Genomic DNA, 16,828 nt, shown 5'->3' with positions numbered 1-16,828 from the left:
ATATTTCATATAAATGAATGAATGGATAAATGATTAATAATAATTCATAAAAATGAATAAATGACAGAAATATTTCTCATCTTTTTTTCTTTGATAGCACAAGGAGGAACCCCGATGCTTAAACGGTTTCTCATATTTATTTATTTATTTATTTATTTATTTTCTTATTTATTAAAATTTATTATCACTTTTAAAATAAATCTAATAATATTTATATATGATATAATTAACGTTAGAAATACTCACTTATATTTCTCATGAGAATAAAAACCTGATATTAAACTGTTTTCATTTATTCATTTCTCCATCTAATTTTATTAATGAAAAATACACACACACACACACACACACACACACACACACCTCGTCATTTCTAAAAAGTTCCTAACAAATATTTGCGCAAATATAAACGCAATAAAAAATATTTCTTTGCTCTCTTTCTCTCTCTTTCTTTTTGAATTATATATATATATATATATATATATATATATATATATATACTATACAAGGTCCTGACGTTAAATCGTATATTATATATACATATACGTATGCGTATACATATAGTACGCATTTTGAACGTAGAAATCATATTGATGCAACGAATGCGAGTTTCGCCATGCAAAGCGACCTTGAGAGGAACTGGAAAAGATAATGGATCGCGAAATAGTAGAAAAGTTTTCAACGTCGCGAAAGGTCACACGAGAATGGAAGACGACTGGTCACGTTATGATAATAATAGCACTAATAATAATGATAATAATCGATCAAAAAGATCGTAGTAGAACAAATAGAATAGTTCCATTAATTAATGTAAGTGTGTTATTTACACAACAATTGATTTGTCTGTGTTTTGCATTTAAAAAATATTTTACAAAAGTATTATAAAAATGAACATGAAAAATAATTATTTATATATTTCTTTTTGATTTATATGTATATTTGTTTATATATATATATATAATTTATAAATAAGAATATAAATATTTGCAAAAATATTTTAAAGACGACAGTGAATGAATTCATAATTGATTTACAAAAAAAAAGAAAAGAAAAATTATAAATTTAATAACATAATTATTTATATATAAATATAAATAATTTTTTCACATTTATGTTCCTTATATATATATATATATAAAATAGTTTGCAAAGAGTTGACGTATTTACGATAGAACAGTTACTTCCTTGTTGTGCCGAAGTTAGGCGAATAGAAAAGAAACTTTTCCATTTCTTATTTATTTATTAATTTATTCTCTCTTTCTTTTTTCTTCCTTCCCTCTTTCCTTTCCATTTTTTTTTTCTTATTGTTTTTCAAGAAACAGACCTAACCAAACAAAGAAGATACACGAAGATACTAGACATAAAATGCATCTATCGCGGATAGATTTCGAACTGTATCGAATTGGAAGTAGGTTTGCGTAAGGCGCCATTTGTGTATCCTGAATTCGATCTATAAATAAGGCGCAACCCTGTACGACGAACTACTACTTGAGTCAAAGCGGGACTTCGATTTATCGTTCGTGACGTAGCTATATATACATATATATAACACACGTGCGTGTGTGTATATATGCATACGTATGCATCTTAAACGTTTCTCTATCAATATATATGTATATACGGATATGATCTCTAGTATTTATGTATATTACGTAGCCTTGTCATTAGACGATGGATACATCGGTCGATGTTGTGTATCCTTCGAAATCGAGAATCTGGATTCCATTCTTCATTCTATAATGCATGCATTATATGAGACGCATTATTCATACGTACAAATATATACATACATATACACATATATGCATGTATGCATGCATGCATGCATAAATGCGTACAGCAATAGTCATAAATACGTACTTGTATATACTCGATATACGTGCGTAAATTCCCATCATCCATATACATACATAGATACGTATATGTATATCAACATATACGTACGTGTAAGATACATACATACATAGATACATATATAGGGTACAGTATTCGATAACGACGATTAATGTCGTCGTTCAAGAGAGATATGATCGATTACGATCCATCATTAATTGGATAAATTCTTCTTTTGATTTGACGTTGCTTCTATGTACAAGATGATGGAACTACACAAATTCCTTTCAACTTGAATTATTAGAAGTGTGAAGATGAATCAAACGAATAAGTACGTAATAGTAATTTCCGGTTCTTACGTATACTTTATTTTCTTTTGTTTTTCTGTTTCTTTTGTTACTAATCACGATAAGGTTACTAATTAAATGATATCTTATCGTATAAAGATGTACACAGTATATAAATATATGTGTATAATATATATATATATGTTTATACAGACTGAATCTGTGTTTAACGATTTACTTTATCGTCGATTTAACTTCGAATAAGAATTTATTATTTATTATATATATATATTTTTTAATTATATATATATATATAATATACAGTATATTGTACAGTAATTATTATATTTTCTTTATTCTTTTTTTTCTTTCTAAGCACATACATACACATACATCATATATATAAAATATAATTAATATATTATACATTACACACACATATACAATATAGTGTATATAATAAATATACTATATTACATAGTATATATATAATAACTTCTTTACAATATACTCCATATATATATAAATTTTTATTTGAAGCTTAATGGATGATAAAGAAAATTGCAAAACAGATTACACAAACATTCTCAAACTAAATAAAAGAAACAATAAATTTCGACTAAATAGAAAAGAAAATATTGAAAACATATATTTGAAAATAAAATAAAAGAAGAGAAACATGTAAAGTTAAGTAAGTAACTAAGTAAATAAGTAAGTACATACATACATATATACGTACGTACGTACGATCTCTTTCTTGCGAGCCGACGGCCGCGCCTAGAAATAAATTTGTCTCCTTGGCAAAGTCTCCGTAAGGCGCCGTAGATCGCATTTTACCGTCGTCATAGTCGTAGCCGTAGCCGTAGCCGTAGCCGTAGCCGTAGACGTGGCTGTAGCCATAGGTAGAGCAATACCGGTACACCAAAAGACGGTATACTATGTTCTTAATCACGTAGGATTTATTTACGAAACGACGTTTGGCCAGCTTTCAATTATCGGTCGGCTATCAGAGCTTTTGGATTCACTTCGTTCCGTTTCGTTTCGATTCGATTCGATTCTATTCGATTTCATTCGATTCGGTTCAGTTCGATTACGAGAGCTCGGTGATTGCCGGTTTTATTCGCGACTCTTACGAATCTATTCGATTAATTTCAAAAAAGAGAGAGAGAGAAAGAAAGAAAGAGAGAGAGAGAGAGAGAGAGAGACAAAACATGTATGGTTATAGTTAAGTTAAATTAAATTGTTTGGTTAACTCCTTAGAAGCCAATTTTGTTTTTACGTCCAATTGTAATGTGACAATTATATAATGTGAAAAATTTTATAGATATACTATATAGTATGGTTGGTGTAACTATATAATTGTCTCTTTCTTTATTAGTTATATGTTATGTAGTTATATTTAATAGAGTATATTATAACCATCTAGAGTTACACACACACACACACTATATTATGTATAACCATATAGTTACATAATATTATAATATACTAAATATTAAGAAATATTAATTTCCAGTATGAACCAACGATTTTTCATAAAAACGATAAAAATTAGAAAAAGATTTCCAAATACACACACACACACACACGCGCGCGTATGTATATGTATATTTTGAAACTTTTTTTTCTAATTTTACATATATGTATGTATATATACATATTCGGAAAATTTTTCTAATTATATAACGACAACAAATTTCAATATATACGTATGCATATATATCGAAATTTTTTATCTAATACTATTATTACAAATATATATATATACACACACATATATATGTGTGTGTGTGTGTGGAAATTTTCTTATAATTTATTTTTTTTTGCTACATACATATATACATACATATATATATATATAAAACTTTAAAAATGATATATGTAGAGGGTCAAGATTAAATATACTCTCAAACTATAAAAAGAAGAAAAGAAAGAAGAAGAAAATAATCTAACCGTAGATAACGTGGTAAGGTCCCAAGCACTCTTAGCCTGTTTTTGGCAGGATCTCTTGTTCCTCTTGCCGGGTCTGCGCAAACTGGAGAACCAACCGGCTGCTATAGCGACGGCTTTAACGTCGCGACGCTCGTCGCTCTGGACGACGACGCCGCTGCTACCGCGTACCTCGTCGAGAGCGTCGACCGACCTTCCGGTGAAAATCATTCCTCTGGCGCCAGAACGAACTTGCCTTTATATGTCTTCTTCTTATCTTTCTACTCCTACTACTTCTGTCCTCCTCTTCCTGCACTTCTTTATTCTTTTTCTTTTTCTTCTCCCTCTTTTTTTTTTCTTATTCCCACCTAACCTCTCACCTACGATACACGTTTACCCGAGAAAATTCGAAATCCTCCGAATTTTCCCGAATTTTCCCGAATGGTCACGAATTATTACGAAGTTTCACGAACGAAAATCGTCTCCCCGTTCAAACCGATCGCGATGATACCGATGTAAAAAAGAACGAGGAAAAAAAGAAAGAAAGAAAACCCGACTAACGATCATCGTCCTTCTTTTATTTTTCTTTTTCTTTTATACGTTCATTATTATTCGTCCACTACTTCTTCTTTTTTTGTTTCTCTTTTCTTTTATTTTCTTCGAAGTTCTTCCCTTCCACCGCTAATTGGTCATTCCTTTCTAATGAGATCTATCCAATACGATTTCGAACATCAACCACTATTATCTCTTTTTCTTCTTCTTCTTCTTTTTTCTCACACTTATCGTCCGTTAATTCAACAAAGGAATTTTGCCTCACTACGAACTGCCTTCACCACACTATTGCTATGTCGCAGGATTTACTTCGAAGAATTTCGATGGACTTGTACATATATATATATGGTATGATGGTAACTTCGAATTAGTCGTATATATTCCTAGAAGCCGGCGGTAAAACGTATTTACTTATATACGATTGGTATACACACACACGCACGCTTAAAAAAACCGCCAAAAATGGCAGATTCAAAATTGCCGATCTCGCGTTAATCCTATTGGTCGAGATCAACACGAAGAGTTGCCGCGAGACGATACTATAAAACACGATTGATCGCTTTACACGATGCACGATACTTTTACGTATTTATTTATTTATTTATTTATTTAATTTATTTATTCGCACTGAATCAATCACTACCGGTTAAAAACATGTCATTCATCCTAATGATATTAAATATTATATCACTTATAACAAACCTAACACGTTTCAATAATAATTTATGTCTTCACACTCGCGATAGAGAAAAAAAAAAGGAAAAAGAAAAAGAGAAAATATGAATGAACGTCGACGAGATGACAAGAGTTAAAAAAAAAAAACAAAATTCCTCTTCGTCGAGAAATGAAATTGTAACGTTGCGATATTTCTTATTTTATATCATTATCCCGATAAACATAGAAATACATTATCGTAAAAATTTGCGTGGACAGAGAAAAAAGAATATATATATTATATATATATATATATATAGATATAGAAAAGATAATTTCATCCAACGTAACACCCGACACACCGCATCCATGCGTGGTCGGCGCGCGACTGCCGTTCTTTCAACGTACAGCGATAGTCACTTCTTTGCGGAACATGCGCCCTGGCGCCTCGTTGTGGATGCCCCACGAACTTCAATCGGATGAGACTGTATTTGAACTAAGAAGTATAGATATAGATACACATACACATACATACATACAACATATATCCCTTGCGATTTCTGCTTATACGTGCTTATAAATGCGGCTACCTGTGTATGTGTACGTACATTATATCGATATATATGTGTGTGTGTGTGCGTGTAGCAACGGCCACGGAAAGAATGTACCATGCTTAAAAGCGAAGTACGAGCCGAGAGAACTCCCTTTTGCACACCGATGAACGGTTCTCTTTTGGGTCTTTACGATGGAGACTCGATTGAGAAAAATGTGCCCTTCCGAACCGTTCAAAAGATACCATCGATAACGGTCAACCTATTTCTTTTTTTTTTATTTTTTCTTCTTTTGTTACACGGAAGAACACTTCGATTTTTGAATTTGACCGGTATATTTATCGTTACGATTTCTTATCTTCTTTTGTTTCTCTCTCTCTTTCTCTCTCTCTCTTTTTTTTTCTTTTTCGACAAAGAACGAAGAGGAAGAAGAGGAGAGGCAATGGGTCATTCAATTTTTAACACTTCCATTGTTTCATACAAAATTTATGTACTTTGTGTAATTTAAAATGAACGATCTAGATATTATACTAGGTCATTTTTTTCTCTTTCTTTCTTTCTTTTTTTTTTCCTAACCTCTTTAACTTCTCACGAAGAACAAAGAGATACGCATACGTATGTACGTATATACATATATATATGCATACATGCATACTAATGTATCGCATTTAGATATTGCAATTTGTTGTTGTATGCCAACAACGAAATAATAATCACAGACGAGCTAAAAACTTGGCCGATTATTTTATCATCCTTCAACGAACTATCAACGACACCGATTATATTTATCGTAGTTTAAGAAAAGCTTGTCTGTTGAAGGCAAATAAACAAGAAAATAAAAAAGTAAAAAGGTCCACCTCACAATTCGAGAAATTCGATAAACGGATTGGAATCTCTTTATCGATGAAAAATACAAATTATCTTGTTTTTCTTTTTTCTTTTCTTTTGTATCACGTGGCTCGAGAGACACGTAATGCTAACGATTACAATGAAAATCTTTCTAATCGCAATCAGTTTTGTATATGTATGTGTGTTGCACGTATATATATAATATATAATGTATATATAAATTATACAATGTGTATGTATATATAATGTGTGCATATATAAATACTATATAGTGTAAATATAACGTACATACAATAATGTACATATTTATATAATATATATATGTATTTATATATAATATATATATATAGTGTGTGTGTGTGTGTTTTGTAGTAAATTTCCTGGCATAATCTTTGGATTAGTCTTAACGACGTGACTCACGTCATTCATCAACATAACGCGAAGTAGATCGGCCGGTTATTGGTTCGATGTGCTAACTTCCTCCTAGTGACGTACATTCATATGTGCATACGTACGTGCATACCTAAAGGCACATTTTTTCTCGCTAACAAAGAAAAAATTATTTTAACGGATATATTTTCGACTAACTTCAGAGAGATCTAAAGAAATTTAAAAATTCGAACATTTTACATTTCTTTCGTACATTCAAATATGAGTTCATATATATTGTAAACACACAAAAAAAAATATATATATATATATGTAAAACGTAAAATAATATAATTTTTATGTAAATTCGAAAGATAACCTAAATATGTTATATACGTGAAAGAAAACAAAAAGATATATATATATATAAATAAATAATTAATAAAATAATAAATGTATTACCTTCTTCTTCATATTTTTTCGTTTAAATTGAAAAATATTAAATAACGAGAACGGGTACCACGGCTGCTTGGTCCAGCAAGCTTCACTTTCTTCCTTCTTCTTGCATCTTGCTTGAACTGTATACGATTTCGGCGCCATCGCGAACTTTATTCAAATCAAGAAACAACAAACCCTTTCACACGTGATCGTTTCACACGCGAACTATTTACGTATATAAATATCGACATAACATTTTATCGTATCATCCCAATATATACATAAATATATATATATATGTACACGTATATATACATCGACAGAAAGAGAGAGAGAGAAAGAGAAAAAGAAAAAGAAATAAAATCCGAAACACTGTCAATTAAACACTGCAAAAGTACATATTTATTCAATTCTTTATATATAAATAATATTTAATTAAATAAATTATATTTTTCTTTACACAATTTTTTTTTTTAATTTTCTTTATATATATATATATATGCATATATATATTCGAATTGATTTATTGAAATAATTAATATAAAATACGATTAAAATGATTTCGCGATGAATTTCGAGGAATAACTTTTTAGTTGGATAATTAGAAAGATCGAGCGGAGCACTGTACTTCGAAGTGTAACGAGAATAACTATTCTCACGTACGTATTTACTCGTATCGATTCCGGTAAGGATCTGCTGAAATGATCTTAGTTCTAAACATGTTATGTGTCACCAAGTGAAGGAATTAGGAAAGGGAAGGGCAACGTTGCCAAATTAGCTTTCTCAGATATTGGATCTATATACCATTGTAAGAAATTGTTTGGCTGATAATATTGATCAATAAGGACGTGTATACATCGACAATCTATCAACGATAATAACATCTACAAAATAATACATTCATTTTATCGCAAGTATACGTTTCTAAAAAAACAAAAAACAAAAAATAGGAACATAAAAGAATCAAGAAAGAAAGAGGAACAATAAAGAACAGATAGCTTCGTTTGTTTGAAAAGAAGAAGAGAAAAAAAAATGTTATAAATAAGTAAATAACAAACGGAGAACACCTTTTTTTTTCGGGATAAATATAAGATCGAACAAAAGTTTTTGGATCGGCCTAAAAACTTTTCTAGATACTTTTTAAAAATAGATCACTCTTTTTCGTGACCCTTTTTAAGCTTGTAAGCTAGCTTCGCGATTTTACGATCCGGGGAAACAAAAAAAAAAAAGAAAGAAAGAAAGAAAAGAAGAAAAATTGGCCCAAATAATTTCGAAATATAATAGCAATTGATTTTTAATATTACCTAGGAACTTTTGGCCCGTCTATAAACTCTTGACCCATCCTTTATATTATATATATATATATATATATATATATATATATATATATATTTGCAATGAAGAAGAATTAAAAGGTTTAATAATCAAAGTTTCTTTCGATCGAAAACATTTTTACTTATTTCCTATCTTCTTCTTTTTTTTTCTTTTCTTTTTTCTTATTAATAATAATTAAACTCGAACTGTGTGCAATAGAGTTTATAAGGAGATTTAAGTGAAAGAGAGAGGGAGAGAGAGGGAGAGAGAGAGAGTGAAAGAGAAAGAGAGAAACTCTTTCGTTTGCTTTAAAATTGATCGATCAATTCGATGAAAGATATTTACATGAAAGTTTTCGCGAAAAAGTCACGTGACCAGAATCAAATCGCGGCAACACGACATTTCGAAAGGAAGTTTTGAATGCGTGCCAAGATCGAACGCGGCGGCATTTATCTCCGCCAAACTTTTTCCTGATATTAGATTCAAGCGTGTTTTTCTCTTTCGAGATAGTAATATAACACCTTGATTATTCGGGTCAGTGACCGGATACGGCCCAATAAATTTGAAATCGTTTAATTTATAAAAGAATTGTAATTATTTTTTTTTTTTTTTTAATCGATTCGAAAAGTATACTTCGATAGGATAATATTGTTTTAAAACTATAATACGCACTAATGTGTACTTATTTTCTTTTTTTTTTTGTTGTTTGTTTTATATTTTATTTCGTAGGAAAAGGTTAAAGAAATATTGTAGTATGTTCCTTTTTTAATTTGACACCCTATGCGCGCGTGTGTGTGTGTGTATTTCGTACAAAGAGGTTAGAAAATATTATACATCGTTACTTTTTAATTTTACATCTTTGTATGTATACGTTTATATATATATATGTGTGTTTCGTACAAAGAGGTTAGAAAATATCTTGGTTGATTACTTTTTTTATTTGACATCCTATATATAAATACATTTATTTTCTTTATTATTTAAAAAAGTTCGAGGAAAAGAAAAAAGAAGCGAAGAAAAAAGAAATCAAAAAGTATAGGATCAGAAAGATCATGGGAGAAAAAATAATGGATCATTGTTTATAACGACTTCAGAAAGTGAGAGTTAAAAAGCCATTTGTACTTATTCCCTTCAGAAAAGTAATAGAAATGGCTTTTGTAAGTTACGATACATTTTACGAAGAAAAGTCATACTCGGTTTTTTATATATATATATACTGAAACAAGATAGCTTCAATGTAGCTAGAAAACTAAAATTTAACGAGTTCTATTACGATTTATAGAATACTACAATGATTGTTACCAGAATTCGACGATGTGTGTTGTAACGAATTAGGTTATGAAATAATAGTACACGTTTTTGATTATTAGTTTACTTTCGCATTAATTTTTTTCAACGCACATAAAGTATTTAAAAAAAAAAAAAAAAAATCTACAAAAAATGTACTGAAAAATTGATTTTAAATCGTGTTAAAAAAGTATATACATACGTACAGAAATATAATAAAATGAGCATGTATAATCAAGTTTGTCGAAAAAGTTCGAAGGCAAAAAACAGATGAGTAAGCAGGCAAATCCTATCATCAACTGGTCCTATCATTTACCACGGAAATGGTCTTATCGCAAAAACGGCATCCTGACATTTTTGTCAAGCAAGATGCGTAAGCATCTAATGAAAGATATGTACATGGACAAAGCAGCCTAAAGGAAGAAGGGGGAGAACATAGCAGCATCCGATTAACTTTTATTAACGTATTTATATATGCATTGCACCAAAGTGATATCGGATATGACGAATATGATGAAGAAAGAAAATGATATTTATTATTACACTATTCTTTTCGATGTAATTACGTTCGTGTTTAATTATTTCATTACATATGACTAATGTTATTACACTTAAGGGAATTAAAAGATAAGATTGTTTGTATTATTCGTATGTAATGAGAGAAAGAAAGAAGGAAAAGAAAAAAAGAAAAAAAAAATATATTCAGCTGGACGTTTGAAAAAAGTTTCATCATATCCACGATTAGTACAGATGATTCCATTTATTTGTTACTTTGCTTGCGAAACTACTGGAAAGTTTTCTATGACGAGAGTTGTAATTACAACGACGATAACGACGTTTACATTCCCTCTTTTCGAGGTAAAAGGTTATAAAAAATAGAAATAGGAAAAAAAAATTACAGATTAAAAACGAAACACTGCGCCCTCTAACTTGATGGAACGAATAATCGATACATCGGTAAAACAGATATCTACTACCATATGAAACGGAAGTTTTTAAAAAATCTTTGTCGATCGACAAGAAACGATATTATATAGATAATTTTTAATATTAATTTTTGTATATGAATATTAATAATTAAAAAAATATATATGTAGTCTGTATAATAATTATCAAATCAAACTGTCTTCCACATCGATCGAGTTACAAAATTTTCTTTACCACCATTTCTTTACCACCAACCCTGACCAATGATAATAATATATTAAACTTACAAATCTATATTACCGACTGATGTTAATGAAAAAACTAAAGATAGATGAAACGTTATACTAATTCCTTCCTTTTTTTTTTTTATCTCGAATCAAACTTTTTATTATCCTATATATATCGGTAACTATCACAGAAATATAAAAAAGATTTTTTCATTAAAAAGGAAAAATGAAGTAATATATTATAAGGAACGTTTTCTCATTCTCTATTCTTTCGAAGAGAGAAACGAATATGATTTTGAAAGAAGAACATAAGAAGAAGATTTAATATCGAGAATATGATGGACTATATAAAAATCGTAGTTGTGAGGACGACGCGCGTTTAAGGAGCCTCTAGGCTAGAAAGGAGTTTTCATGACGAAGCACTTTCATCTCGACTGGAGATTTCTTTGCAATTGTGTAGCTGACTCCTCCCCCGTTCTCTAACGGTTCGTTTCGTAGTAAGTGTAGGGAACATGCAAAATAAGCATTGTTATGTTGTGTCGGTGGATCAAGTACCTACGGAAATCTCACACGGTTATCTTTCTCTGTATTTGCAAGTACGAAAGAAAAGTATATACGTATATATGTATGACTATGAATGAATGTACATATATATATATATATATACACACGTGTAGAGATGTTTGAATTAACGGATTCATGGAATCATGGATTAATGGATTAATGTACGTGAGAAGAAAAGAAGAAGATTATTAACAAAAGGATCCTGACATAGTTGAATTTTTTCTCACGAATCTCTACGTCCTTTGTAATAACAACTTCTCATGTCTATGTGAACAAAAATGGCGCCTGTATTTTCAACGGGCTTTTATCTTTGTAATTGAAATAAAGTTAATCAAAACTAATTTGAATTGCTGATTTTTAGGTTATATAAAAATCAGCAATTCAAATATATATATATATATATATATATATATATATATATGAAATAAAAATGAAATAAAAATGAAAATAAAATAAAATAAAATAAAATAAAATAAAAATAAAATACAAGGCACGCACGAGTATGCGTGCGATTTTTTATTTGTTGTAATCATAGAAGCAAAAAAATTTCTAAATATAACAACATAGTTAATATAATCACGGTATAATTATTATAATACCGAAGATCCCGATTACGTGACCGTCATATAATCCTCCTTACATACGAGTACCTCTCTTAGTTACGTAAACGAAGTTATGTCGCATATAACCTGTGCATCTCGGAGCTCAGTGCACGTGACCGCTGCTTTCCACGCGGTCTTATGTCCTTTCCTGCTCTTCGTGACTATCTTAAATTTTGAAGAATAGAAAGAACGTTCCAACACGAAACTATACGGATAAATGTCTAGATAATAGGTATAAACGTTAGTAAATCGAGATCGAGAGACAATTCCAAAGCGAGTGATCTCTCTCCAGATCTTCTTTCCGTAGATGGAAAGACGAGAAACACGTAAAAGTGTATAAAAATAAAAAAAGTAAGAGAAAAAAGGGAAAAAAAATGAAATATACAACCAGCCTTTATCCGCTTCTGGTTTGCAACACAGAGTCCTAGTTGAGAGAAAAAGATCAGAGAAAGAATGCCGACTGTCTGGCAACTCTAAAAAGGACATTATTCCAACTTGATACGAAGAAAAACTTTAAAGATCGATCAAAAATAACAAATTAATATTTATGATATAGAAAGTAGAAAAGAAAAAAAATTATATACTTGATTTATTAATAAAAATATTTTAACTACATACGCGACACACATACACGTACACACACCTACAATCATTTTATACACGGTACCTTTGAGAGCACCGTTTCTCTGTAACACAGTAGAAAAACAAACGAAATACTCTCCTATAACATGATACTCTGAGAACGCGGTTATAATATATATATATATATATATATATATATATATATATATATATATATAAACATAGAGTACAAAAACTGTGTGCAATACATATATACAAAACAGAGATAGCCAAGAAGAGAGAGAGAGAGAGAGAGAGAGAGAGAGAGAGAGAGAGAGAGAGAGAGAGAATAAAGAAACTATATCAAACATTGCACGAAACAAAAGAGATCTCATAGCATAATACAATGATTGGTAGGATGAGTAAAGCTTTTATTATAATTAACATTTTCTATACATAAAAGTCACGGATAAGTATCTTATCATAATTAAATACAACAATCGTGAACCAAGTATTTGACGACCATTTTGAAACTTTTGACCTCATATACCCTGTGTATAAATCAAATGATCTCGATGATTAGACCCTTTAAAAAAAGTACTATACACCATTACATCACACACACGCGTACAGAGAAAGAGAGAGAATTAAAACAAGATGGGGGATAAGATATTCGATATCTTAGCTCTAAAGCTTCTCTTTCAATGGCGTCAAACTTCCGGCATCGTTAGAATCATCGTCTTTTCTCTTATTTGAACAGGTGTAACGAGGTACACTTGCCACATAATACTATAGACCTTTTCTCAATAAGGGTTACTTTTGAAAAGTGTATCAAGACCTTTTGAGTATTATCCAATCAAATTCTGACTTATCTATAATACTACAAAACAGCAACTACTACAAAAGAAGAAAAAAGAAAAAGAAATGGAAAAGAATAAGAAAAGAAACAAGAAAGGGAGAAAGAAGGAAATAAAAAAGAAAAATAAAAGAAAACACGAGGCTGATCATTTCTTCTTATCGATTTTATCGAAATCGAAGAAAAACTTCATTCGAACCAATAGCAACCACGCCATATTTGTTTTTTTAAACAGCAACGTACGTTAACTGCTTACGTATGTACGTACGTATCGAAAATGATAATGTATCGCACAAATGGTTCGAATAATTCGAAAGGGAATCGAATGGAACTTTGAAAAACTTCTCGTGGGATCCATCGAGAAGAAAAAGGGGGAAAAAGAATTTCACAGAGAAGATAAAAAGAGAAACAGAAAAAGAGAGAGAGAGAGAGAGAGAGAGAGAGAGAGAGAGAGAGAGACGCATCAAAATTCTCAAGAGCCGCGTAGGTAGGTGCAGCTGTTCAAGGGCGTGGAAAGTGACGGCGTGGGTAAAGCCTACCCAAAGGTGGGCTCCTTTCAGGTGCCTGAGACCAGTCTACGTGTTAAGATTCGATACGTAAGAAGCGCGACGTTGGAAAGGAAAAAAGAAAAAGAAAGAAAAAAGTAAGAAGGAAAAAAATCGTAATTCACGATATAGCTCTGCTTATCGGTATTATGTATTATAAATTATCAAGTTTGAATGACGTCACATAAATCAACCAATCACTGCCAACGTCATGTCATTGTTCTCCTTATGTGACTCACTTCGTTTAGACGAATCTTTCACGAATGAGATCACTCTTTTTATAACTTGGTCTTAACTCTCTCTCTCTCTCTCTCTCTCTCTCTCTCTTGTGAAATTAGAACGATCTTTCTTCTCTCTTTCAATTATTAATGACTTTATACATACGTACGTACGTACGATACGGATATACAGGGTGTCTCGTTTTAAACGACATTAAAAATATATACGATTCTATCGGTTTGACAAAACAAATGAAGAATTGAGAGATAGGGGATGAGAGTGAGGTTAAATGTAATACGTATTTCGCAGCCATTTTATAGAGGTCGCTGTTGTCAAGATACAAAAAGTCATAGCAATTTTCTTTAAATGACAATCGATATTTTGAGTCTAATAAAAGTTATTGTAAAGAATGTCAATACGAATTCAACTAGCATCGACGGCATATCCTTTTTTGCCTGATATTTCATCGAATTATTTGCGCCTTGAAGTAATCGCTGCAATGCAATTAATTTTCTTGTAAACTTCTGATAACCAATGAATTTATCAATCAATTTTCTTTCCTCGTTTGTTTGTTTTTTTTTTCTTTCTTTATATTCGTTCATACATTTTCGAATGTGTAATCATTTGAAAGGTAATACCAATTAGCAGTAATACTGAATATTATTGCAAGGTTTTGTTAAAATTTAAAGCGTCATAATTCGATGAAAAATCGATTAAAATATAGTAGGCCGTAGGTACTCGTTGGATTCATATCCTATATTATCTACAACTTTCGTTAGGTTTGAAATATCGATTTTCATTATATGCATATTAAAAAATAAAAAAAAAAAAGAAAAAAAGAAAAAGAGAAGAAAAAGGTTATTGCTTTCGTATTTTGACGATAAAACCCACTCTATGAAATAACTGCAATAGACATTACGTTTTCTTCATAAAAACCTAATAAAATTTTTATTTGGAACATTTCCTTATAAAACCTATAGGATGGAAGATATCTGGTCATATCGTTTAAATCGAGACACTCTTTATATACATGCATACGTACCACACACACACACACACACACACAAGGTGTGCATTATTACAATCTAGTTTGTGATATTTGCAGAATACAAAATGTAGGAGGTGATATAGGTCAGTATGACATTCATTCATAAAACCAGGTCCAATGCAACTTTAGCAAAATCATCATTGGTGTAAGTATTGCCATGTTGCAAGGAACGAGGTCGTGAATAAAGGGAGGAGAAGGGAAAGGAGAACAGTATCAAGAGAGAAAGAGAGAGAGAGAGAGAGAGAGAGAGAGAGAGAGAGAGAGAGAGAGAGAGATGGAAATAGAGAGTGGGAGAAAAATGGGACAACACGAATATCGGACTCACTTGTATCTCCAACAGCAACTCCGACTTCTTTCGTCTTATGTCTATTAGAATCTTCTGTTGTTCGGGCGTTAGATCTGCAACTATATATATATATATATATAAAATTAATAATTCACTGATCTAACATATATATCTATATTATACACACCCACACACATATACAGGTTTAAAGTCTCTAAATTAAAGACCAAAAGTTTCTACGTATTCTTTAATATCAATTATTCTCTTTTTAAACATTTTAGGCTAATTTCTTTTAGTTTGTAACAAATATTCTTATCCTTACAGATAAAAAAAAAAAAAACAAGTTGAGTCTCGAATAATAATTATTGATTTTTATAATTATTCAGAAACTTTTCATCTATCCTACACATATATACACTAATATCTTATATAAACAAATGTAATGCACTGTTGTATTGGATTATAATAGGATTTCTTGGCTTATTCTGTGTATGTGTGTGTATGTGTACATATATGTAAATATATATATTTTATATACTTTATGTAAAGAATCGTAATAATGTTTCTATTTATTGTATTATATAAAAATAAACATGTTTTGTGTAACAAACGAATGGGAAGAAAAAAAAATGAAAAAGAAAATAAGAAAAAAAAAAAAAAAGACATTTAAAATTTGTCCTCGATGTCATAATCATGTTTGAATATGCTCCTAGCTGGAGATAACAATCTCAAACATCTCGAATGGATTGGATTACTTAATTACGTCGAGTAGCGGTAATTAAAACTCAACGGGTATCGCATTTTTTTCCAAATCAGCATGTTCGTGCTTATGTAAACGTAAAAAAGTTAAGAAGACCGTAAGTTAAGCGAAAAGTTATTTTCACTTAATGTTGACCAATTATTTTTGCTTATCTGTAGTAGGAAGTATCC

At 30.6% G+C, this 16,828-nt stretch overlaps 1 protein-coding gene across 4 annotated transcripts in view; it reads right to left on the bottom strand.

Annotated features, from left to right (window-relative positions):
* Positions 1–16,828, bottom strand: part of LOC127062612 (cytohesin-1) — a 65,446-nt gene that overhangs the window by 43,057 nt on the left and 5,561 nt on the right. Inside the window, exon 2 of one of the 4 annotated variants that reach the window (XM_050991144.1) lies at positions 15,938–16,017. The exons of 1 other annotated variant lie outside the window; for it this stretch is intronic. In XM_050991144.1, coding sequence (XP_050847101.1) covers positions 15,938–16,017 — 80 coding nt within the window. Of the gene's footprint in view, positions 1–4,073; positions 6,345–15,937; positions 16,018–16,828 lie in introns of those variants that run through there. 2 more of the 4 variants (XM_050991142.1, XM_050991143.1) reach the window with 2 other exon arrangements.

This window comes from Vespula vulgaris, chromosome 3 (genome assembly GCF_905475345.1).
Source record: "Vespula vulgaris chromosome 3, iyVesVulg1.1, whole genome shotgun sequence".
Lineage (NCBI taxonomy): Eukaryota > Metazoa > Arthropoda > Insecta > Hymenoptera > Vespidae > Vespula > Vespula vulgaris.
This window is presented reverse-complemented; position numbering and strand designations above follow the sequence as displayed.